This window comes from Henckelia pumila, chromosome 2, assembly GCF_033568475.1.
Source record: "Henckelia pumila isolate YLH828 chromosome 2, ASM3356847v2, whole genome shotgun sequence".
Lineage (NCBI taxonomy): Eukaryota > Viridiplantae > Streptophyta > Magnoliopsida > Lamiales > Gesneriaceae > Henckelia > Henckelia pumila.
Genome location: NC_133121.1, coordinates 165,208,314 through 165,233,135, shown reverse-complemented (window position 1 = coordinate 165,233,135; position 24,822 = coordinate 165,208,314). Strand labels below are relative to the sequence as shown.

At 35.8% G+C, this 24,822-nt stretch overlaps 3 protein-coding genes and 1 long non-coding RNA gene across 4 annotated transcripts; 3 read left to right on the top strand and 1 right to left on the bottom strand.

Moving 5' to 3' along the window:
* Positions 1-1,730: 1,730 nt before the first annotated feature.
* On the top strand, positions 1,731-3,981 carry LOC140883134 (KIN17-like protein). The gene is made up of 2 exons (XM_073289482.1): positions 1,731-1,942; positions 2,578-3,981. The coding sequence occupies exon 2, from the start codon at positions 2,598-2,600 to the stop codon at positions 3,801-3,803; it is 1,206 nt and encodes a 401-aa protein (XP_073145583.1). The 5' UTR covers positions 1,731-1,942; positions 2,578-2,597; the 3' UTR covers positions 3,804-3,981.
* A 2,297-nt stretch (positions 3,982-6,278) lies between these two features.
* LOC140885239 (uncharacterized) lies at positions 6,279-8,782 on the top strand. The gene is made up of 6 exons (XR_012150846.1): positions 6,279-6,399; positions 6,563-6,597; positions 6,704-6,782; positions 7,779-7,841; positions 7,934-8,028; positions 8,373-8,782. It is a non-coding gene; the product is annotated as an uncharacterized lncRNA (long non-coding RNA).
* Positions 8,783-17,975: 9,193 nt separating this feature from the next.
* On the bottom strand, positions 17,976-19,577 carry LOC140878874 (uncharacterized). Its single transcript, XM_073282498.1, has 2 exons — positions 18,645-19,577; positions 17,976-18,359 (listed from the first exon to the last, which is right to left on the bottom strand). The coding sequence occupies exons 1-2, from the start codon at positions 19,575-19,577 to the stop codon at positions 17,976-17,978; spliced, it is 1,317 nt and encodes a 438-aa protein (XP_073138599.1).
* Positions 19,578-20,500: 923 nt separating this feature from the next.
* On the top strand, positions 20,501-24,106 carry LOC140882422 (UDP-galactose transporter 1-like). The gene is made up of 5 exons (XM_073288415.1): positions 20,501-20,950; positions 21,980-22,229; positions 22,459-22,666; positions 22,907-23,138; positions 23,621-24,106. The coding sequence occupies exons 1-5, from the start codon at positions 20,840-20,842 to the stop codon at positions 23,858-23,860; spliced, it is 1,041 nt and encodes a 346-aa protein (XP_073144516.1). The 5' UTR covers positions 20,501-20,839; the 3' UTR covers positions 23,861-24,106.
* Positions 24,107-24,822: the final 716 nt, after the last annotated feature.

Here is a 24,822-nt window from a genome sequence, read left to right as displayed (position 1 = left end):
AGAGAATTAATGTCATTTCTGATTATCTGGTTCCTTTAGAAAGCTAGGAATGATCACAAGCACAGGAGTGTTCGCATCCAATCGGCTAGAATTATTGTGCATATTCATGAGTTTATTCTATCTATTGGCCGTGCAGGTATCTTGAGGGATGCTCATTGGAATGGTTTTGAGAAGGTGGATTCTTCGCTGGGGCGGCAGTCTCGAGTCATTCGTACCACTCAGGTTCGGGTGATTCAATGGGTGCGGCCTAATTTTGATCATTTTAAATTAAACACGGATGGTTGTTCGAAAGGTGGAGGGGAGTCGGAGATTGGTGGTATTATCAGAGATCACACATGCAAGCCAATCCTTGCGTTTCATGACTCTATTGGTCTTGGGACTAAAACGAGGACCGAACTCTGTGCAATCTTGGAGGGGTTGTGGCTTTGTTTGCTTTATGATCTGTTTCCGTTGTGGCTGGAAGTAGATTCCATAGTGGTCTTGTCCATTATTGATGTGGTTAATACGAGGGAACATAGCAGCATCCAGACACAAATCCAGGGGATTCTTCGTTCCTCTATGGTCAGGAAGTCTCATGTCTATCGAAAAGTTAATGCTGAGGCGGACGAATTGGCTAATCTAGGATTGGTTAAGGGTGCGGCCATTTTACATCCTGAGGATATTCATGGGCGTCTCAAGGAGATTTGTAGGCTAGACAGATCTGGTTTGCCTTATATTAGAGTTAAATCTATTTTTTTGTATTTAAATTTTATTCGAACTTTTGCTTCTTTTATTTTGTTTTGAGCTCTTGAAATTCTTGAGAGGTTTTGGTCTAGTCCCTCTTTCTTGTATTTTTTTTATTCTAATAAACGAGTAGGGGTCCGCATAACCCCCGGCACAACAGGCGGATTTTGGGGAAAAAAATGCATACATATTTTCCATTCAAATTAAATTATTCTATATGATTTAAAAAATTAATAAATAATATATATATATATATATGTATATATATAAATATATGCTCACACAACGCGTATCTGTTGAAGAATGATAATATTGAAATAATAAATAAATAAATAAATAAATATATTTTTTACTATATAATATATGATTTACTATATTATGATAGCAATTTTCTTTATATTTTATTTTTCTCCTACTATTTTAATTTTAAAAAATTCATAACTTTTTTATTTTAACTTCTTGTTCTTGTCAAAAAATATTTAATTCTTAACACACATATCATGTGTGTTCGTGACCCACTAGAAGTAGCATGGAGAACAGAATGGCACACATTCATTTGAACAAATATTTATAAAACGTTTTGATAAAAATAGTTTTTTTTAATTTTTTTATAAAATATTATAAAAATTATTTAAATGTTTTTGAACAACTATTTATAAAAATATTTTTATAGTTAAAAAATCATCATTGTTTTCATTTCTAAAAAATCAGTAAATTATTTTTAAAAATCTATACTAGAGAACATTCATCAATTAGATAAAACAAGAACATATAATCATTAAATGTTTTATCTTTCGCACCAAACATTATCGAATCGAAAATATTGTGGTTGATAAAAATGTAAAGGCATTTATTAATATTATATTTTATACATTTATTTCACAGTTAGTAAGTTTAGTTTTATTTATTTTTTTTTTGAAAGAAAGTTTGATTAGATCTTAATCGAAATTTTGAGCTTTTATATCTTCTTATTAATTATTAATAAATGATAACTACTTATCGGCCAATCCAAACAAGTCTCTAACTGCGCACCAGGCCTCATTCAGCCCCGAGCCACCGCTTTCTCCGGTCGGTCACCGGCCAATTACAGCCGCCAGAGTAATCGGAAAACGTATAAAACCACCGAAATTGAATCGCAACAGCGAAGCCAAGGACCGGGCTGTTTCACGTTGCTGTTCCCTGATTCCATCGCTTTTCGTTGATAATTAGGTCTCGAAAGGTTTAAATCTCAACTCTCAATTATGTCTCTTCATTTCTTTAGATTTGGATAGTATTTTATGGTCTTTTTGTAAGAGTTATTACGACTATTTAATCCATTTTTGAACGGTCAAATCCATGTAGGGTAACTGTAGGGGCATGGTAGGATTGAGAAACAAGTTGGGGAATAAGGTAGGAAAGGGGGGGGGGGGGGGGGGTGAATGGAAAACTCGGCTACAGCGGCGGAGAAGCTGCTGCGTCTCGGGCTGATTCAGGGGACAATTGAGTTTGTGTATGTTTGAAGTGTTGTGTGATGCCCGAAAATCCTGTACCAAGATCAAACCTGCATTCATAGGGTTTTGGATTTAAAAGTTAGGTTCTTGCCCAAGAAGCTCAAATTTGTATACTAGCCTGAATCAGAGGTTTTATAAATTTTTTAGCCTTTATAGTTTAGTTCTCAAGTTATAAAGATGTTAATGAGCTGAAGATGTAAATATTTTAGTAGTAGCATGCTTTGGTTGATAGTTTACAGGAGTTCGCTCATTGAGATTTTGGAATGGTTTCAATGCTTTTATTTTTACGTTTATTTTGATTGTATTGTTCAATAATTAGGAATGATATCCCCGTTAATTATTAATCTGTTTTATGTTCTATCAGTTAACTGACATTGTTCTGCAATGGGAAAGAACGAATTCTTGACCCCAAAAGCAATCGCAAACCGAATCAAAGCCAAGGGTTTGCAAAAACTCCGATGGTACTGCCAAATGTGCCAGAAACAATGCCGCGATGAGAATGGGTTCAAGTGTCATTGCATGAGCGAGTCCCACCAACGCCAGATGCAGGTATTTGGCCAAAATCCTACCCGTATTGTCGGCGGGTACTCTGAAGAATTTGAAACCACATTCCTTGAACACATGAAGCGCAGCCACCGCTTCAGCCGCATCGCCGCCACAGTTGTGTACAATGAATACATATCAGATCGCCACCATGTTCACATGAATTCAACGCAGTGGGCTACCTTGACTGAGTTTATTAAGTATTTGGGTCGAACTGGGAAGTGTAAGGTTGAAGAAACCCCCAAGGGTTGGTTCATTACATATATTGATCGAGATTCCGAGACACTTTTCAAGGAGAGGATGAAGAATAAGAGGGCAAGGGCAGATCTTGCTGATGAGGAGAAGCAGGAGAGGGAGATACAGAGGCAAATAGAGCGGGCTGAGCAGATGATGGAAACAGTGGATTCTGCTGCTGCAAATGGGAAGAATGAAGAGGGAGGCAAATCAAGAATGTTGGAGAAAAACGAGGAAGACGCCGATAAAAAGATTAAGCTGAGTTTGGGGTCATCGGCCAAGAATGCACATGATAAGAAAGATAGTTCAAAATTGTTGTTTGATGAGGAAGAGTTCGAGAGTAAGAATGGAAAAAGCAAGAAGCAGAAAGATGACGATAAATCAGGGAAGAATGAATCAGCACTGGATGAACTGATGAAGGAACAAGAAAAGGCAAAAGAACGGAGCAACAGGAAGGATTATTGGTTGTTTGAGGGGATAGTCGTGAAGGTGATGAGCAAGGCATTGGCGGATAAAGGATATTACAAGCAGAAGGGGTTTGTAAGGAGGGTGATTGATAAATATGTTGGGGAGATTGAAATGCTTGAGAATAAGCATGTATTGAGGATCGATCAGGAGGAGCTGGAGACGGTGATTCCACAGATAGGAGGCCTTGTCAAGATAGTGAACGGGGCGTATCGGGGTGAGAATGCAAGGTTGCTAGCAATTGATACTGAAAGGTTTTGCGCCAAGGTGCGGGTTGAGAAAGGTCTTTATGATGGAAGGGTTCTCAAGGCTGTTGAGTATGAAGACTTGTGCAAATTGGCGCAATGAGTACTTTGGGTACAGAGAGAGATTACTTTTGTGCTCTCTGAGAGGTATTTGTTTTTTGGTTGTCTTCTGTCTACTGTATTTGCAAATACAACCTTTTTATCAGTTAATGGATTTCAAATACTATTTCACATCCACTTCTTGCGTTCATCATATTGTATGTCAATTACTAACCGTGACTATAGCTCTTCTTTGATTCGAATATACATCAATTCTGAGATTCTCAAACCTCGCTGTTATCTGCCACGTTTAGGCAAGTCCGACGGAATATCACATCCCATAAACTAAGCCAAAGATTTTTTTCCCTCTATGTGCTTTCTGTAATATTGATGTTAAAGCATCGTCCCGTCCCCTTGAATTCGCCCAAAGAAGTTTTTTTGGAAAACAATAGTATGAAGTATAAAACAGAGTTTCCTTCTTGAGCAACTTGACCAGAATGTTTTGTATGTGTATCATGCTTTGATGGGTAAATATTTGGGTAGCTGGCCATCTGAGAATATCGTGAGTCAAGAATTGGGAGTAGGGACAATTTAGTTTAAACACACGAAAAGTATAACTTTGTGGTTGATTTAGTCGTAACTAAATTGAAGAAATTTAGAAATACAGAAAGATTTATTCTTGATTTGATATTTACCCACACTTCTATCCCTCGACATTTTTTGGCACCAATTTTTATTCCTCTTCACCAAAATTTCTTCAAATTTTCAAATTTCACACACACAAAAAAAAGGTCAAATTCAACCTTTTGGATGTGCATAATAATTAATTCTGAATAATAACTTTTATCGAAGTGCAAAGTTAGGATGAATTTGGAGACTTGGCAATTGGAGAATGAGTGTGCTACGAAATGAAGTAGGAAATTGTAAAAAAAAGATTTATTGTTCCAAAATTATTATCTTCTTGAATCTTGGGTTTTCCAAGTCCAAACCAAAATTAAATTTTAAAAAAATAAGAAATCATATTATTTTACTGCATTTTGGATATATGGAACTTTTTGTTTTTGTTTTGTTTGGTTTTTTAATGAAGATTCTTTTTTAAAATATATTATTTTATACCTTCGATTTTAATCGAGCACTTATTTTGTTTTCTAGGATACATGTGATTTCAATTTTAAACACAAGAAGACATTGTTTGGGTTTGGCGGTTTGAATGTTTTAAAATTTAGAATTTTTTTGGTCAGAAAAGTTCAATATTTGTTTTCATTTATCTCAAAATCGATTCTATAATTTTGCAATTTGTAACCACCAAATATCTAATATACAAATTTATATGTCCTTTTTCACTTTTCATCAGGCATGATAATTGATCCCGCTTATTAAGATAGTGTTTGTGATTGCATATAAAAAAATACTTCCTTTCACAAATTTTGAAAATTATGTGAAATAAAAAATGAAAAGTGCTTTCCAAAAACAATATCAATACTGCATCCAGTCCGCTAAACCTGATTAAATGAGTTGCCGAGCAAGGAGAGGCTAACCGGTCAACGAATCCGAAAGTAAGTTCGGGCCAAGTAAGAGATTTTTTTATTTTAATAGTCTCATCGAATATATTTATAATATTTTAAATAATAAAATTTTTATTCTTTAACTTAATCAAAAATATTATCGTCCTTTGTTGGTAAATTATTGAATTTTTTATTTTATATTAACTAGAATTAAAAATATTTTTAATATTTAATGTGTTTGCGGGTTCAATCCGAACTGATTTTTTTTTTTTTTTTTTTTTTTTGCGTTTTAAGATTAGATGAGTTCAAGCCTTGATTCAAATTCTTTTTTGACAAGATGAACCATGAATCCTACCCTATTGTCTAGGGGTGGTTCGGTACGGTATACCGCGGTATTCAACGAATACCGCATATACGTACCGAAAATATCAGTACCGAAAATTTCGATTCCGATATCGTACCGAAAATTCAGTATATCGAAATGTCGGTTATACCAAAATTTTTGGTATGACATAAATCCTTACCGTTTTTACCGAAAAATTTCGGTATATCGAAATTCGGTATGGTATTGGTATGATACCGACCGAATTTTTTATATTTTTTTCGATATATCGAAATACCGAACACTACAAGAAAAAATGCGTTTAACGACTGAATATATAAATGTTGTCACTAATTTACGACTGAACTAAATAATATGTCACCAATATTATTTAATGATGAAAATTTATTCTTTGTCGCAGATAACGACAGATTTTCAAAACGCCGTCGCTGATTTAACGGCAAATAAAAATTCCGTCGTTGTTTAACGACAAAATTATTATATTTGTCGTTAATTTGTGACGTCTTAAGTTTTGTCATTGTTTAGTCGTCAATTAACGACAACAACATCTCTTGTCGTTAAATTAATGACCAAATATTAAATATTGTCGGTATTTACGACAAAATATATTTGAGTTGTCGTTAATTAACGACGGATTTGAATTATATGTCCTTATTTAACGACAACAAATGAACATCTGTCGTTTCATAAAGATTTTAGCCTCAATTGTAATTCCCACCTCTTCGCGCCTTTGTTTTTCTACACAACACTTTTCACAGATTGAGGGTTTCATTCTCCTCACGTTAACATCTAGCTCTTCTCAGCTCTCCCAGGTATGTTTACATAACTCTTTTGCTTCTTTTTTTACTTTTAATTTACAAAATTGTGGTTTGATAGAACACAAAATTTTCCCCAAATTATAGGCCTATGTTGTCTCTCATTCTACATTGCAAATGGACCGGTACTTACAAGTTTTTTTTTTTTTTTTTATTTCAGTTTACAGATTCATTCATTCTTCTCCCAAATTCTAGGTATTTCTCCGCCAATGTCGACGCGCCCCTCTGTCCCTGAACAAAAACCTTGTTCTTAAAATTATTTCATTCCGATTAACAGATCCATATTTTCTTAAAATTTTAGTTTGTTCACTGCCACCCACGCCGGTCACTACCGAGAATCCCGACCGTAGCATCCTCCGTCTACCCTTGCATCAGATTCGGTACTTAAGGTTTTGTTTTTTGTTTATTTTTGTTATAAAAATTCATAGGATTTTGTTTATAAATGATTTTTTATGGGAAAAAAGAATAATAAAATTTTTTGTTATAAACTACTAAAATTGGGTTTTGGTATGTACTGTTAAAATGTGTTTCTCTAATTATCGTGTGATGTGAAATTTGAACAAAATTTCGACATATATATATATATATATATATATATATATAGAGTTTTGATATTGTGAGCACTTATCATGTGCACTTATGTGCGCACCTGTTGATGTGGCGTTTACCTATTGGATGTTATTGGATGTAGATGATGTCACGTCAGCGGTGCACACTTAAGTGCACATCATGGGTGCTCACAATATCAAATCTATATATATATATATATATATATCTACTTTTGATACTTAGGGAATGGATTTATACATTATATGGTATATCGACATCTTTATTTAGCGGTACGTTATTTGGTGATACAATAGCTTAAAAATTAGGATGAATATTATTTAATCATAGAAGAAATGTGATTTGTCAATTTTTTCCACAAGTTCACAAGGAAACACGATATAATTTATCAATTGAAACTTGAAAATAAAGTGCTTATATGTGCTTAATTGCTTGGTTGACAGTTTACTGGATTAATGTTTTTTTAGCCTTTGGAAAAGTTTGATTATGTGCGAGTTATTTTAATTGAAGGCCACACACATGTATAATTACATTTCTGGGAACTCCCTCACCAAGACAGTAACAATTCCTAATATTAGTATATTAGAGTTTTTCAGTACTTGAGTTATCTCATTTTTTATTATTTGGTGAGGTATCGTCTGCAGATAATGAAGCTTTCCAAAACGAGGAAATTGGACAGCATATCATCGATGTTGAGGAAATTTCTGGATGTCGATATTTATATTTTGTTAGAATGTGTTTTAATATTAATATCATGCATGATGATCATATTTATATATGAATTTGTATTTGTTCATTTTGAAAATTAGCTGAGACGGCTTCAAAAATAGTTCTCATGATTCTAGGATCTTGATTGTTGACTAAGGTGGCAAGTAAGTCATATTGTGTTGTTTATATTTATTTTACAAGTTGTTTGCTCATTATTTTATATAATTACTATTACTATTTGATCGATATGATGTAGGTTTTTACCGGAGAGCAATGCAGTATCGGCTTTTATCACTGATAAATTTGCTAAATTTGCTGAGAAACAGTGCTGAAAAACTGGGGGAGTTTGTGGTAAGATTAAATATCTTACCTATTTAATAATAATTAAATCCATTAGGAAAACATGGTTAATTTAATTATTTGACTTAAAATTAACAACAATAATTTTTTAATCTACAGATTTTTTTTTAATGAATTTTACATTCTTCTGTACGTGCTTTCTTGGAATTTAATTGATTACGCAAAAATTCTTTTTAGCATCTATCTCATTGTGTTTTGCTTGTTTTCTATGGTCATGACTGATATTTTTGGAATAATTGTACACATTTGTTTCAAAGTGATTGCTTGGGTTTTTTTTGGTTCCTTTGTTTCTTTGTTTTATGTGAATAAATAATATGTATTTTTTTGAAATGCAGAAAACATATAATTGGCGTCCTGACCATGATGCTCATATTAGGGCAACATGGAAAACACTTGCAGCTGATCAATGTAGGAAAACACTTTGCAACAGCAGGTTCATTATTTGATGGAGCATGCACTTATTGATCCCCAATCTGCCCCCTTTTCGAGTGCTCTTGACGACGATGATGATAGCATGCAGCCATAGTCATCTTAGATAAGTCGGTGCTAGACTTTTTTGGAAGGTATTTAAGTTACCTTGTGTGTTATGGTACTGTTTTCATGTTTTTGTCAATGAATGATTGTATACTTTGGAATGTGACCACAACAGTAAGAATGATTTTTGTCTTGATATTTTGGAACTACTGATATTATGGAATGATTATTGGTTGTTTTATTGAATATTTTAACTGTAAATTTGTGTTAGATTGTGTTGGCTGGGATTTGTGGTGGAAAATGTTTTATTGAATATTTTGACTCTGAATTTGTATTACATTGTATTGGTTGAGATATGGGGAGCAGGGGTTATTGGCTCTGGGTTGGCACAGTTAGCGACGGAAATAAAAGATGCGTCGCTAATATTAGTGACAAATAGTCAAAGTTGTCGCTAAACCTAACGACAACAAATTAAGTTCCGTCGCCAGTTTATTGAAAGATTTAAACACTTTGTCGTTAAGTTCAACGACAGATAATTTGTTTCCGTCGCAAAAGTAATGACAGATTAATTATTCAGTCCTTAAGTTTAGTGACAAAAAATTATTTACGTCGTTATAATTAGTGACAGAAATTATTTACGTCGTTATAATTAGTAAGCGATATGACAACATTTTGGTATTTTTTCCTAACCCTACTATTCTCAACCCTATTCTCATCGTTCCACTTGCCATATATCTGAATACTTTCCATATATAAAGTTATATTGACGCGCACATAAAGAATGCAAATGTACACATCGAATAAAATTTTATGATGTATTTCAGTTACATACTTGATTTTTGTATTATGAATTATTTATAACATTAATCCTCATTATAATAATAAAAAATAATGGATCCTACATAATATAATGGGACAATAGATAATTTTGTTCAGTAAGTGGTGACGTTTTTTGTTTTGATCATTTTACTAGTCAAAGTTATACTATTAACTATAATCTTGCAAATTTGATTTTATTGGTTTTTAATTATATTTAGATGAAATGTTAACGAGGTGTGAATATATCATTAATTTTTCAATTACATGTTAATATTTTTTCAATATCACATGAGTAATCCAACAAATATAAATAAAGAAAGTTAAACTAATGAAAAGTCACGGGACCTTAATCCGACTTTTCCAAGCTAGATGATCAAAATATAAAACTTGACAATTTTCAAGACGAAATTGATTACTTTTCTTCTATATAGTTATAGATCATCTAACGATATTTATAATAGATTATTAACATGTTTAAAATTAAAATTTAATTCATATAATAATAGTTATTATTAATTGATGTAGCCAAAAAATACAAGTACTGGTACGTAAGGTCTGTAGGCTGAACCTTGCAACATAGGGTACTTACAGAGCGTAAGGTGAACCTTGTAGCGTAAGGTAAACACGTAGCGTAAGGTGAACCTTGCAGCGTATGGTAAATGTGTAGCGTAAGCTGAAACTTCGTGGATCGTCACCTGCGTCACAAACAAACGTCAGAGGCGCCGGGTGATTTTTCGGCGTAGGCACTCCGATGCTCAAGTCAACAAAGAGCACAATGATAATCTCCCAAAATAAGAAAGCTCAAGTTCCCTAGAAAAATGAGAATGTACCTTGGATAAGAGAGATACATCTATTTATAGATGTTTTAAGAGTGCTTCGCAGGCTTGGGCCCTTGTGTCTTGGGCTCATAAATTTGGGCTTATTTTATTAATTAACAAATTGAGCTTCCATCCCATCATAAGTCCCCCCACTCTCGAGTGAATTCATGTAATGAAGACGTTCAAAGTAGATTTTGTGGGAAAATAGTAGAATTTATCTTAAGAGTCCATCGTTAGATGACGATCTTGAATCGAGTAAAGTGTAGCCACAATAGGTCTTTGACTTGGCATGATGTCGGGTATCTACGTGAGGTGTTGGATGACATACTCGTGAAACTAACATTCGCATGATTATTATCTTTTGCGTATTTATTGATGTATGTTGCGCTTTGTAATGCTTAACTGGTGTGTGCTTGAGAGGAGATCAGTCTCTCAAGATTTTGTCTCAAGGGGAAGTCATAAACCCACCTTATAGGGTCGGTGACGTTTTCGTTAAGCATGGAGAGCAAGAGAAATCGTATGGCGCATAGTAAACCAAGGTGTGTTTGATAATAGAACTATCAACTTTATCTAAACTGGTATTGATGAAACTGCGTAACGTAAGGTGAGGAGTTGACAAAGTTGAGACTCGCTTAAAACAGATCTTAAGAATAAAATCTTTTCAAATTCGCCATATTCCACGGTCGGGGGAGTATTCCTCCCTCGGTATGTTGGAGCCGATAAGTGCCTATCTTGATGATTTCAATCACTTTATATGGGCCTTTCAATTTTGGATCGAGATTTTCCGACCGGGTGCAGAACATCCGCTCTTCTCATAACGAAATTTCCTACTTGGAAAGATTGAAGTTTGACTCGATTATTGTAAGATTTAGCCATGCGAGCCTTATAACTTTCTGCGTGGACTGATGCTTCTTCTCGCAATTCATCGATTAAATCCAAAGAGTGTCGAAGTGCTTGATCATTCTGGGACGATTCATATTGTTTGACCCACCCGCGAAGAGGTCTCTCCTATTTCTGCTGGAGCTACAACCTCAACTCCGTAAGTTAGATTGAAATCATTGAATGGTGATTCTCCTGTTGATGCACGGGGTGTCGTTCAGTAAGCCTATAGTACGCTTGGTAACTCTTCTACCCACTTTTCTTTAGCATTACCCAAGGGGGTTTTAAGATGCTGCAAGATTGTTCGATTAGTAACGCCTGTTTGGACGTTAGCCTATGGGTTGCCGACTAATTTGAAAAACTGATGGATAGATAGAACCTTGCACCATCCTTTTATATTTACCCCGGAAAATTGGGTTCCATTGTCTGAGATAAATGCTCGGGGAATTCCAAACCTGCACACTATATTTTTCCAAAGAATACCGATGAAATCTTTTTCGGTGATTTTTGCCAGTGGCTCCGCCTCGACCCATTTGGTGAAATTATCTACTGCAAAAATATGTTGGGGATCGATTAACTCATGCCCGAAAACGCAGCAGAATTTCAAAGTTTTATAGTAAACACCGAACACTTGTGTAGCATTCAAAATCATCAAACATCCATAGGGTGTTTTAGAAAATTTTACCTATCAATCTCAAAAGATTTCTTTATGGCTCTAACCAAGTTGTGAACAACTTAGCTCTTGAAATGATAGACACAATCTACAAGCTTCCAAGAGCACACCTTCTTCGAAATAGCTCCTCCTTCAAATTAGGTCCACGACTAGACAATCTAGATCCACTCTAAATATGCACTAGAATATTTAGAGCATTTTTCATTGAGATGTTTCTTGCCTTTTCTCCCAAAATTGAAAGACATAAAATTGGATAATTTTCAAGGGAACCCACAACTATGTATGTATATTGTGTGAGGAATATTGATAAATAATAATTCAAGGTCAAAGATTAATTAGCAATTAAACCATGCATGAAAAAGTGCAAGACTTGCATGGAAAATTGCATCCATTCTTCCAACCCTTCAAATTTCCTCACACATATATTTTATATGTATATATATATATATATATATATATATATATATATGTCAAACATATATAAATATATATACATGACTTTTTAACTTAATATTTAATTAAATATTAAATTTAAACCCATTTAAGTTTAAATAATTAATTAAATCTAACTTGAACTCATTCAAGTCCACTAGTATATAATTATTCAACACTATATCGATTTGAGCTCTACTAGACTCAATAGTGTTTAATTAATCCAACACTTGAATTAATTTAATTGTTTGTACACTACAAAGTCTACTAGTGTTAAATTAATTCAACTCTTGAATTAATTTAATTAAGTTCATAATAATAGTTTAGAAAATCACCATTTTCACAAAATAATTATTTTTCAAGTCAACTTTTAATTTTGGAACACATTCACAAATTAAAAGTTACTTTCCTCTTTATTCTCCATTAGAAGTCATACTTCTAATTTATATTACTTATAAACTCTTTTATAAGTTGTTCAACATATTGAACTAATTTTAATCTCAACGGGATCTAGAAATCTAGTACTTGTGTGACCCTCAATGGTTCATTTATACAACTAGCACCGGGTTCACATCTTCATGTGATTCGGGATCAACAAGTCCCTTATATGAGCATACCCTATATAGCTCCATTCTTATTGTTCAACTCCTTGATAATAAGAACGTCAGAAAACTCAAGTTTGATAGTACCCAATCAGTCATGTTAAACGTCTAGCAGCATCGCTTACATGACTCCCTAGGTATCAAATGATAGTGCCTGCAAGAACCAATCAATCATGGTTAACGTACAATACGGTCCCTTCAACTCATATATCCTGATCGATTCGACAACCATTGGTTTATCGAGAGTTGTAATTGAATCGATAACTATGTGTCATGCCGTAGTTGCATCGAAGGTGTAATTCAAGAAACCCTTTCTTAATTACCACCTACTCTGATCAAAGATTTCAAGCTACATATGCATGAGAACACATAGGATATCCATACCCGTAGGTAAGCGGTGAATTTTCGACTACAATGCATCGACTCCTATATGTTTCATCACAACACCCAACATTGCCACCTGATGACCCCAGATGAGTCGGTAAACAAGTCAAAGTAAAACACTAGCATATCGAGTCTCCATGTTGTCCCGAGTCATAAGGACTAATGATGTACAACCATAAACTAGGACTATTCAACTCGATAAGTGAGAACCACTTGGAAAATCCTTTAGGAAGGATTGTTCAGTGCACTCTACAAGGAGCACCTATTTGCATGCTTGGACATCACCATGTACCCTACCAATGAAACGTGGTACTCACATCGCAAATACTAGTCTCAAGCTCGAGCGGCCTTTATCCTTCTTTGTGGCAACTGAATCGACTAGGAACAGTTTAGAATATACAGTATTCCAAATATGAGTTTCATGATAGTCATCCCATGACCATCTCATATTCTTTCTACTATTTGTATATTCAAGGGCTTTATCTATGCAGCTTGCATGAGTATAAAAATAAATGTTTGCCAAATTAAATAATTTCAAATATTATTAAAATAAAAATTGTCATACAAGAGTTCTCTCAAGGACCATCGACCAACACATTGGCTCTATGGGCACCTACTCTAATACAATAAAGAATTTTCTTTTCCAAGTAGCAAGAGGAAAAGGGCCTACAAGATCCATTCCCCATTGGACAAAAGGTAGTGGGCTATCCAATGGTTGTAGCAATGTTGCGGGCTAGGGGTGAAGATTGGTGATAAGTGTGTTTAGTATGCATTAGTTTATAGCATTTCATGTTTAGTTTGCATGCATTTAAGTGATTTTCGTAAGTTTTGTTAGCATTTTATGTTATGTGTTTGATTTGGGTTCACCTGGTTGAATTTTGTAGGAAATGAAAGAAAATTTGGGATTTCTGTGCGTCCAAGCCGCGCGCACGCGAGAAAGAGTCTCGCGCATGTGCAGAAGGAAAAGTCAGAGGTTTCCAGGGCGAGGCGCGCGCGGGCGAGCTCATGTCCCGCGCGCGCGCCGAAGAAATTTCCAGAGAATCTCGAGAGGATGCGCGCGCGCGCGAGCTCTTTCCTCGCACGCGCGCGAGGCATTTGAAGTCACTGTTCTTTTAAGCTGCGCGCGCGCGAGACTGCTTAGGCGCGCGCGCGCATGTCCGTGACCTAGTTTTCGAATTTAATATTATTTTGAAGGAATTTTATTGGGCGCGGTCATATATATAGAATTTGGATGCCTTTGTTAAGGACTTTTGGATCTTTTTGGAGTACGGGAAAAACTTGCGGCGGCTAGGGAGCAAAGTTCTTCAGATTTTCTTTTATTCTAGTATTTTTTTACTTTATGTTTTAAAACTTGGATTATTGAATCATGTTTATTAGTGAGTAGTTTTTTCTTTCGATCAAGGCCACGTGATTGAGCCAGACAGTTTATGTAAAAAAACTTGGTTTATTTATTTGAGATTTTCAGACTTAATTGACTTTATTGATTATCAAATTTATCTTCGTCTTACAAATTTCTTGGCCAGTTATTTGTTTGCTTGTTAATCGATTCCAAGTCTACAGAGGAGGTTTCGAATTCGATCACTTTGATTTTCAACATAGTGTAAAACTGACTAGAAATAGAATTCGGTTTCATTATGCGGTTTAGGGGTTAACTGAATTTTCACAGTGATTATGCATTCAAATTTGATTAGAATTACGAAAGATTAGTTCATCAAGATTTGAATAGGTTTGATTGTTCTAGAAATAGTCCTTCGAACAAATTAGGAAAATTCCCGTGAATTATGATTAAGTCTGATATCTTAGATCGATTGCTTGTTGCATGAATTGTCTGGTACCTACGTGTGTCCTTGATCGAATTTTTCCAAAATTTTACGTAATTCAAAGTTTCCAACTGTGTTGTAATTTGGGTTCTAATTAATTTGATATTATTGCAATTTTATTATTTTTATCTAAAATCTGAAATCATCTTTATTCATTAGTCTAGATTAAGTAGAGATAAATATATTTTGGTAATCATATTTTTACAGTCCCTGTGGGTTCGACATCTGGACCTTAGTCCACTTTATTATAATTTGACCTGGTTCACTTGCTAGTAGAATTTATTTATACCGAAAAAGCCGGTCAATTGGCGTGTTCATGGCATGGTCAACAATGTTGGACGAGTGCCAAATCATCTTTCTTCATGGTGGGCCAAAAGTATCCATGACGTAATGCTTTGGCAGCAAGTGATTTTCCCCCTAAATGATTTTTACATATTCCTTCGTGAATCTCACGGAGAACGTAATCTACTTTACTTGGAATGAGACATTTCAGGAATGGCTGGGAGTAACCTCGCTTGTATAATTCTCCATCTATGATGGCTAATCTGGTGGCTCGCACTTTTAGCTTTCGTACAGTGGTAGGGTCTGAAGGGAGGTTGTCACGTGTCAGGTAGTTAACAATTTCAATTTTCCAGCTAGATTTATGTTCTTCTGTGGAAAAAATATTAAAACCAACGTCTTGGTTTCTTTCTTACTGAGCGTCAGGAATGTTATCTTTCGACTATCAATGTTGGCTAAGGAGCTTGTTAGTTTTGCTAAACAATCAACCTCTTCATTTTCATTCCTGGGTACTTGTTTTATCTCGTAGTTCTCTAGCCGGGAAAGGAACTCGTTAACTCAAGTCAAGTATATGAGCAACTTTTCTTCTTTTGTTTCATAAGTGACATGGACTCGATTCACTATTAGCTGGCAATCACTGTGAACTACAAACGTTGTTTCTCCTATCGAGAGAGCCAACTTGGTGTCAATGATGAGCGCTTCGTATTCAGCTTCATTGTTTGATACATGGAATTGAAATCTGACAGCATATTGGAACTTGTCTTGCCGAGGGCTTTCTAACAGAATTCCGGCTCCACTTCCATGCTATATGGAGGATCCATCTACATACAGTGTCTAGGTTGAGGCTGAGGATTCTGCGTCAGCAGTTGTCATTTCAACGAGAAAATCTGCAAGAACTTGCACTTTAATAGCCGGGTGATGCTGGAACTCAATTCTGTACTCACTCATTTGACGACCCATTAACCATTCTACCAGACGCCTTCGGTCCGGCGAGCACTTGCTTGAGTGGATGATTGGTCAGTACCACCATTTGATGAGATTGGAAGTCTGGATGTAACTTTCCTGTTGTAGTCACTAAATCTAATGCTAGTTTTTCTATGTTGGTGTGACAGAGTTTTGCTCCTTGCAATGTTTGGCTTGTGTTATACACGGGTTTGTGCTCTCTTCCTTATTCAACTACCAGTACAACACTAACTGTTTCGGATGATATTGCTAAATAAAGTAGCAAAGTATCTCCTTTGCGATATTTGGTTAGGAGTGACGGTGTTGATAAATATCTCTTCAAATCTTCAAATTCTTGTTGACATGTTTCGGTCCATTGGAATCTCTTTAATTGTCGTAATATTTTGACGAATCAAAACGAGAAATGAAGCTGTTTAAGGCTGTTATTCTGCCAGTCAACTCCTGTATTCTTTTAACGCTCCGTGGGGGTTGCATGCCTAGAACAACTATAATATTTTCGAGATTCGTCTCTATTCCTCTTTGTGAAACCATGTAACCCAAAAAATTTCCACCTCGCACGCCGAAAGAGCACTTTTTGGGGATCAACTTCATCTGATATTTTTCCAATATTTCAAAACACTCGAAAAAGTCCTCCACATGTTTGTTTGCTTGGATGCTCTTAACTTTCATGTCATCTATGTATACCTCCATGTTTTGTCCAATTAAGTTTGCAAATATTTTATTCACATCGCTGATATGTGGCTCCGACATTCTTGAGTCCAAAGGGCATTACATCATAGCAATAGATTCCACGATAAGTGATAAAACTTGATTTTTCTTGATCATTGGGGGCTATGTCTATTTGATTGTACCCTTGGTACACATCAAGGAAGCTAAGAAGCTCGCAGCCTGCAGTTGAATCGACCAAGATATCTATGCAAGGCAACGGAAAAATATCTTTTGGACAAACATTGTTAAATTGGTATAATCTATGCAAAGACGCCACTTTTCTCCGGGTTTTGGAAACAATACGACATTTTCTAGCCATTCTGGGTACAAATCCGGTCTGATATATTTCATTATTAAAAGCTTTCCAATCTCTGCAACAATATATTTGCTTTTGTCTAGACCGAAAGATCTTTTCATCTGCTCGACTGGTTTCATTCGCTGATCCGCATTAAGATGATGAAGTGCTAATTCTGGAGGTATACCTGGTAAAGCCTCATCACCCCAAGCAAAGACATCAATATTATGCTGCAAAAAGTTTGTCAAAGCATTTTCCTCTTTGACTGGCAAATCTGATCCGATCTTTGGAATTTTTTTTGGATGTTCTTGCACTATCTCTATGTATTTGAGGGTTTTTGCGACTTTCATTCTCTCCTACTCTTCCGATTCTCCCTCGATAAGGTGTATGTTGTTTCCATCCTTATCATAGTCAAGCTATTGCTTCTTTTTTTTTCAATGAGTTGTCACAAGGACCTGACTATCTACGACTTCACGTAGAGTTCCTTAGGATAGATGCATGGCATTATCGCAAGCCGACTATCTCAGATCACCTCATCGGTTCCGTCAGAAATTTGAAATTTCAATTTCATGTGATGCGTAGATGTTATTGATTGAAACAGATTCAGACTTGGAAGTTCAAGTATGACATTGTAAGGCGAAGGGGCCTTAACAACTGAGAATTTCACCATTTTGGTGGTTCGTCGAGAATATGATCCTAGATAAAGTGGTAGTGTGAGTTCTTTTGCTGCTTCAACCGTCTCTCCCACAAAACCGACGAGAGGAGTTTTCACTTGCATTAGTTGTGTGTTGCTTATTCCCATTTTTTGGAATGCCCTGTAAGAATAATCTCTGCTGAACTTCCGTAGTCCACTAGTATATTTTTCACCCAAAAGTTAAAAATTGTGGCAGAAATTATTAGGGCATCTTTGTGCTCATCTCGAGAGGTTTCCAAGTCTGCATTTCCAAATGACACCTCTTCACTTGGTCTTGAAATCTCATGTACTATTTGGATGAAGACTGGGCGTGAGTATGGATGATCTCCTGAAGTTGCACATGCCAAATTTTTCCAAGCATTATTTGTATCACCGCAAGCAGGCCCTCCGACTATGACAGATATTGTGCCTCCTGTGGGCATATTCACTTCTCTTTGGTCGGATTTTTTACTTGTATCCCCTCGCTCTTTATGTTGTTCGCGCTGAAGATTGTTGTCGTGGTTCTTGTTATCTCATTGTTGACTGTGAGACGTATCCACGTAATCGGCCAAGTATCCTCGCTTGATGACCCTTTCTATCTCAGCACGAAGGTTGAAACAATCTTTAGTGGTGTGCCCTTTATCCTTGTAGAAACGAAATACTTCTCCGATCATTTTCGTTTAGGGTTCTCCTTCATCGGGCGTGGGGACTGCAATAACCCCTGTTGTTCAGCCACAATCATTACGTCTATCAGACATGCATTTAGGGGGGGGGGGGGGGGGGTGGACTGGAGTTGGGGGTTTGAAGAGTTCTCCTATCATCTTTCCTCTTATTTTCGGTTTCTCTTCCTCCCTTTTTCTCTTCCCCAGGTATCGTGGCTCGATAGACTCTTCTATGCGGATGTATTTTTCTGCCCTTGCCAGTAATTCTTCTAGGGTGGTTGAGGGCTTCCTTGCAATCGACTCTTTGAAATTTCTGTGTTGGAGGTTCTGTTGAATTATTCCTGCTAGCAAATCATGGTTAACATGAGGAACTTCATGGACGGCTTGTGTAAACCGTTGTACATAGTCTCGTAAACCTTCTCCCTCCTTTTGAATGATTGTAAACAGATATGCTCCAGTTTTCGGATACTTTTTGTTGATCGAAAATTGATGGAGAAAACGCTGGGTTAACTGTTCCAGGTTTTCAATGGTTCCGAAAGGTAGTTTGTTAAACCAAGATAGTGCACGTCCTGACAGAGTGGTTCGAAATATCTTGCAGTAAGCAGCATTACTTATGTCATATAAATCCGCTTTCACATAAAATTTGTAAAGGTGAACTTGTGGATCACCTGCTCCCTCATATTCTGGAATATTGATAATTTTCATTCCCTTGGGCAATGATTCAGCTAGGATAGCTGTAGTGAATGGGCTGCGTCGGGTAGGTAGAATTTCCAAGGATTTTTCTTCTTCATTCATTGGGGTGCTATGAGCTTGACTCTGGGCCTCATCCTCTCTTTGAGTTGTCTTCTTTTTGGAATTACGTGGTGGAGTTTTTGCTTCATTTGCTGTTTTTTTTTGTGCGTCCTCTTTCGGGTTAGCGGTGGATAAACCATTTTTGTCGGGTATCTTCTCAGCCTTGTCATTTTGTTGGGATTCCAAGAATCTTGCCAACGCTTCACTCGCAGCGCGGGCGGAGGTCTCCTCTAACATGGTTCTCAATTTTGCCTGTGCAATCTGCATTGTCGGTTGATGTGGTAGTCCATCGTTTTCAGTATCTTGAGAGGTGTGAGGCTAATTATCCATTCTCAGTGACGAGATAAACAAGATTCCCATAGACGGCGCCAAGCTGATGTAGCCAAAAAATACAAGTACTGGTACGTAAGGTCTGTAGGCTGAACCTTGCAACGTAGGGTACTTACGTAGCGTAAGGTGAACCTTGCAACGTAAGGTAAACGCGTAGCATAAGGTGAACCTTGCAGCGTAAGGTGAACATGTAGCGTAAGATAATCGCGTAGCGTAAGATGAAACTTCGTGGATCGTCACCTGCGTCACAAAAAAACGTTAGAGGCGCCGGGTGGTTTCCCGGCGTAGGCACTCCGACGCTCAAGTCAGCAAAAAGCACAATGATAATCTCCCAAAATAAGAAAGCTCAAGTTCCCTAGAAAAATGAGAATGTACCTTGGATATAAGAGAGACACATCTATTTATAGATGTTTTAGGAATGCTTCGCAGGCTTGGGCCCTTGTGTCTTGGGCTCATAAATTTAGACTTATTTTATTAATTAACAAATTGGACTTCCATCACATCATTAATAATATAATAGACAATATAGTATTTTTTTGTATAACATAGATTAATTTAAATTTAAATTTAAATTTAAGACTAGATGTCCTATCCTATAAAACAATCTCACCAATCTGCATTTGTAAGAAAGATGGACTCGACCAATATCTATAATGCAAAATAATACTTTTAGCGTAAAATATAATATTATTCGACCATATCGGCTTATGCGAGCTTGCGAGCTTTTTTTTTTAATTAATTAATTTATTTTTTTTTGAAGAAATTTATTTATTATTATAAAAAAATTTAATCGCCCTAATTGCCACCCCAATCCAACCCACCCCCACCTAAACTGCGTGTCTCACTCTCACATGTCTGTGTGAATTGTGTGATTAGCAAGAGGGAGACCAAAGGCGTGAGGCTGGTGAGAAAGCCGCATACGTTTTGGATTCAATTCAAATCAAATTAAAAAAAGTAGGAACAACACACCATATATTATATCATACATATGTGCATTTTTCTTACCGGAAACAAGCCACCTCAGCCTCGTGCCACTGCTCCAGCAGGCCACATTTCTACACCACCTCTTCGCCTTCCATTCGAATTCATCTGGGTTTCTCATTTCTTGCACCGTTGATCTGTTTTCTTGGGTTTTTTCTTCTTGTTTTTGGGTAAAGATTGTTTCTTTTTGCGATTTCTGATCTGGGTGGTGAAGGGAAATGGAGGAGAGTGTTTTGTGTCAGTGGGGTGTAATTCGATCGCTGTTAGCTATTCTTCAATGGTGGAGTTTCAATGTCGCCGTTATTATCACAAACAAATGGATCTTTCAGGTGGGATTATTTTTCCCCTTTGTTTGTAGCCAAGATTCTTGAGTGAAAACAGCTTTATTTTGCGTATTTGCGTTTTTTAAGTTTTGTATGCAGCTTAATTTGGTGGAATTTTGTTTCTTTTTTAGTTTGACGTTTTGTGCAAATTGGATTTTTTTAAATTGATCTTTGTGTTTCTACTTATTTCCTTTGAAATTTGGATTGTGTTTGTATCCAGATTGAATTGTGTTTATCTATCGTGTGATTCAGTTCCAAAGTTTGTGGGAATTCTAATCTTGAGAAGGTTTGTGTGAATCATCAGTTTGATTTGATTGAAGCAACTTTTGGTCTCTTTGTTTATGTTGTTTTTTAATCTTCAATGAGGACATTTTTCGTGATTTCTGGTTTTGTGACAGCTTTATAATGTTTGTATGTTTGAATATTTAACTTTCATAATCGACACTGTTTTTTGTTATGCCCTTTTACTTCTATCCGTTCGACTATCTGTACATTTATATTTTCTTGTGGCATGTAGATGTTGCATTTAACAAGTGTTTTAGCTGGGTGCATTTCACAGGGAGGATAGGAAAAACGTATTTTTGAACTGTCTGTAGAGTTATATGATTGTAGCTGCTAAACTAGAGCGAATCTTCTGTTCTTTTGTGTGTTGTGAGGTGTGACTTTTTGTAGATCTTAAATAAAATTATTTAAACTCGCCCTGTGGAAGTATGCATTTGCTTGTGATAATCGGTGCTTTTGAAGTGATACAGTTTATAGGCGAGGAGTTAGTGACGAATGGTCCTATTTCAGTCCTTGGATGATGATGGTGGCTAGCCGTGATGAATTATTTTGCCCTGTGAAAATTTTAATTTCATGATCAATTCACAAAATGGTTATACACTTTTAAGTTAGTCCAACCAATACAATATTAAATATGATAAAGTTTGTGATTTGATATCCTGGGTTGTGATCAATGTATTAAATGTCTGTGAATTGATTTTTTTTACTATAATTGATATGGCTAACTAAATGTCCGTGTTTTTTCCTTAACAGAAATTGGACTTTAAGTTTCCGTTAACGGTGTCGTGCATTCACTTCATATCTTCGGCAATCGGTGCATACTTGGTAATTAAAGTGCTAAAACTTAAGCCGCTCATTTTGGTTGAACCTGAAGATCGATGGAGGAGGATTTTTCCCATGTCATTTATATTTTGTATCAACATAGTTCTAGGAAATGTGAGCCTGCGGTATATTCCTGTTTCTTTCATGCAAACAATCAAATCTTTCACTCCTGCGACAACAGGTAAATTTTGTAGAAAAATTTATTTTGAAGTATCAAATATTAGATTATTACTGTCTGTCAGGAAAAGCCATTATTAACGACGATTCAATTCATCAGAACTTTCATTTTGTGGCTTCATTCAATAAAATACTCTTTTGTTTTGATAAATTTTATGGATCTTATGTTGTGAATGACTTGTACTTTTGCGTCAACGGAAAATGCCACGTGGAGTTCTAATGCTTCCAAACAGTTGTCTTGCAGTGGCTGATCTGGAACAAGTATTTTGACTGGCGAATTTGGACTTCCTTGATTCCCATTGTTGGAGGGATATTAGTCACATCTATAACAGAGCTGAGTTTTAATATGCTCGGGTTCTGTGCTGCGTTGTTTGGTTGCATTGCTACCTCTACAAAAACGATTCTTGCCGAGTCTCTGTTGCACGGGTACAAATTTGACAGGTATTGGTTTCTTGCCCCCTCTTTTTCCCCCTTCATTTCGCCGTAACCACAAGCAATGCGAGAAGAAAGTTAACAACCATGGCGATAAGAGTAACAGTTAACTCCTTTTACATTCATTTCTTTTCATGGTCCTAAAATGATATGATGTCCTTTTTCTTTTTCAGTTTACGATTGTCCTTTATTTAATTTTAATCATTAAAGAATGGTAAATTATTAAGAAATTATGTTTTATGACTGCAGCATAAACACGGTGTACTACATGGCGCCATTTGCAACTATGATCTTGGCTGTGCCAGCCATTCTACTGGAAGGTGCGGGGGTTCTGGAATGGATTCATACATGTCCCTCGCTTTTCTCATCTCTCATTATCATTTTTGGCTCGGGTGTTCTAGCTTTTTGCTTGAACTTCTCGATCTTTTATGTAATTCACTCTACAACTGCTGTGACATTCAATGTTGCGGGGAACCTAAAGGTGAGTTTTTCGTTCTGGATACATACTCTTCACCTTCTTGTATATTATCTTAAATGTCATGTGAAGCAATAATGTTTGTTTGTTGAAGTACCACGTGGAATTCATTGCTTGTAAATGAAATAAAAAAAATGTATTTTTTAATCTATCAGCTACCTGTTATTTAGTAGCCATGAATAGCAATGCAAAATACACCGGTTTTTATCTAAACTATGATGCAGAATTTGTTCGTTTCCATTTTATACTAGGTTGGAAACAAAAATTATCATTGGTGGTCCGTGTGGGCACCGGCTGTATTTGTGGTTTAAATATATGAGTTTCAGCTTAGCTTTACTCTAACTTCTGATAAATCGACGAGCCCTACTATCTATACTTCCATCATAGAATGTGGCTTTGCCAGTGTCCTTGCGGTGTGAACGCATTTCTATGTTAGTCGCCACCTTCGTCAATGTTGTTGAAATCTTATTTCTTGTTTGGTTTTCAAGGTTGCGGTTGCTGTCACATGCTCGTGGATGATCTTCCGAAACCCAATCTCGGCGATGAATGCTGTTGGATGTGCTATAACTCTAGCTGGATGTACCTTCTATGGATATGTTAGGCAAAAGCTTTCACTCCAAACACCCGGAACCCCTCGTACGCCTCGTACCCCTCGAACACCTCGGACCCCACGAGGGAAAACAGAGTTGATTCCTTTAATTAGCGAGAAATTAGACGATAAGGTTTGAACCGAGCATCTGCAGAACCTGGTCGTAGAACGGCAACAGATGGATGGAAGTAGAAAGTAAAAGAGTCTTTAGTGTAGGATCTACATAGGACTGCATATTTTGCTTGATTATTATACATACTCAAGTCTTCTTTTTAACTCAAATGATTTCACATATTTGTTCTTGTATGAACAGATGGATGTAATTCCTTAAAAATTTTAATAGCATATCATGTTTTGGGGAACGATTTCCCCTCCTTTTAAGCCATTTCTTGCTTGTTGCACTCTACTGCTACAATTTTGTGCTTTTAGCATAGGGTGTAAGTGATTGATGGTGATATACTAAGCACCCTTTGGTGTTAAGGACGATGAATTACACATATTTGTTTAATCCAACATTCTCTCACGTTTTACGAAAGATTAATGTTATTAATAAGAATATATGTTTAATTCAACATGTCTCAAAAGTCAAAAGTTTTACGGAAGATTAATGTTATTAAGAAGAAAGATTAATGTTATTAAGAAGAAGAGAGAAAAAGATATTCATTTGTGTGTATGGTATTATCTAATATTCATATTCGGATTCTAATTCTAATTCTAATATCTTAAAACGTGTGAGTTTAATTGTGTAATGTTTATTTTGTCTATGTAAATATTAAAAAGGTAGAGTTTAATTGTGTCATGTCCAATTTGTCCTTGTGTCAACATTAAATTAAATTAAAGAAGGTGAATTTTCTTCCTCTTAATTGTCTTCCTCTTAATTTATTGACGCGTTAGATGATTTTTTTATCCTGCAAATATTTCTTTTCCCCTCTTACTATTCAATTAAATTTTGTTGTCATGTTCTCTTTAATTTATTGTGTAAACATAAAATAAAACTACGTTTTTTTAAATTCATTGTGTAAATAATTTTGTGTATCATTCAAATTGTCTTTATATTTAATTAGTTGTCTTAAATTGATGTTTGCATCCCCATTAATTATG

What these genes read in the sequence shown, in the direction of transcription:
- LOC140883134 (XM_073289482.1), top strand. Translation starts at nt 2,598, where the DNA reads ATGGGAAAGAACGAATTCTTGACCCCAAAAGCAATCGCAAACCGAATC.
- LOC140878874 (XM_073282498.1), bottom strand. Translation starts at nt 19,577, where the DNA reads ATGCAGATTGCACAGGCAAAATTGAGAACCATGTTAGAGGAGACCTCC. An exon ending in TCTTCAAACCCCCAACTCCA is followed by an intron (nt 18,360 to 18,644) that starts GTCCACCCCCCC and finishes AACAATCTTCAG; the next exon opens with CGCGAACAACATAAAGAGCG.
- LOC140882422 (XM_073288415.1), top strand. Translation starts at nt 20,840, where the DNA reads ATGGAGGAGAGTGTTTTGTGTCAGTGGGGTGTAATTCGATCGCTGTTA. An exon ending in CAAACAAATGGATCTTTCAG is followed by an intron (nt 20,951 to 21,979) that starts GTGGGATTATTT and finishes TTTCCTTAACAG; the next exon opens with AAATTGGACTTTAAGTTTCC. An exon ending in TTTCACTCCTGCGACAACAG is followed by an intron (nt 22,230 to 22,458) that starts GTAAATTTTGTA and finishes GCTTCCAAACAG; the next exon opens with TTGTCTTGCAGTGGCTGATC.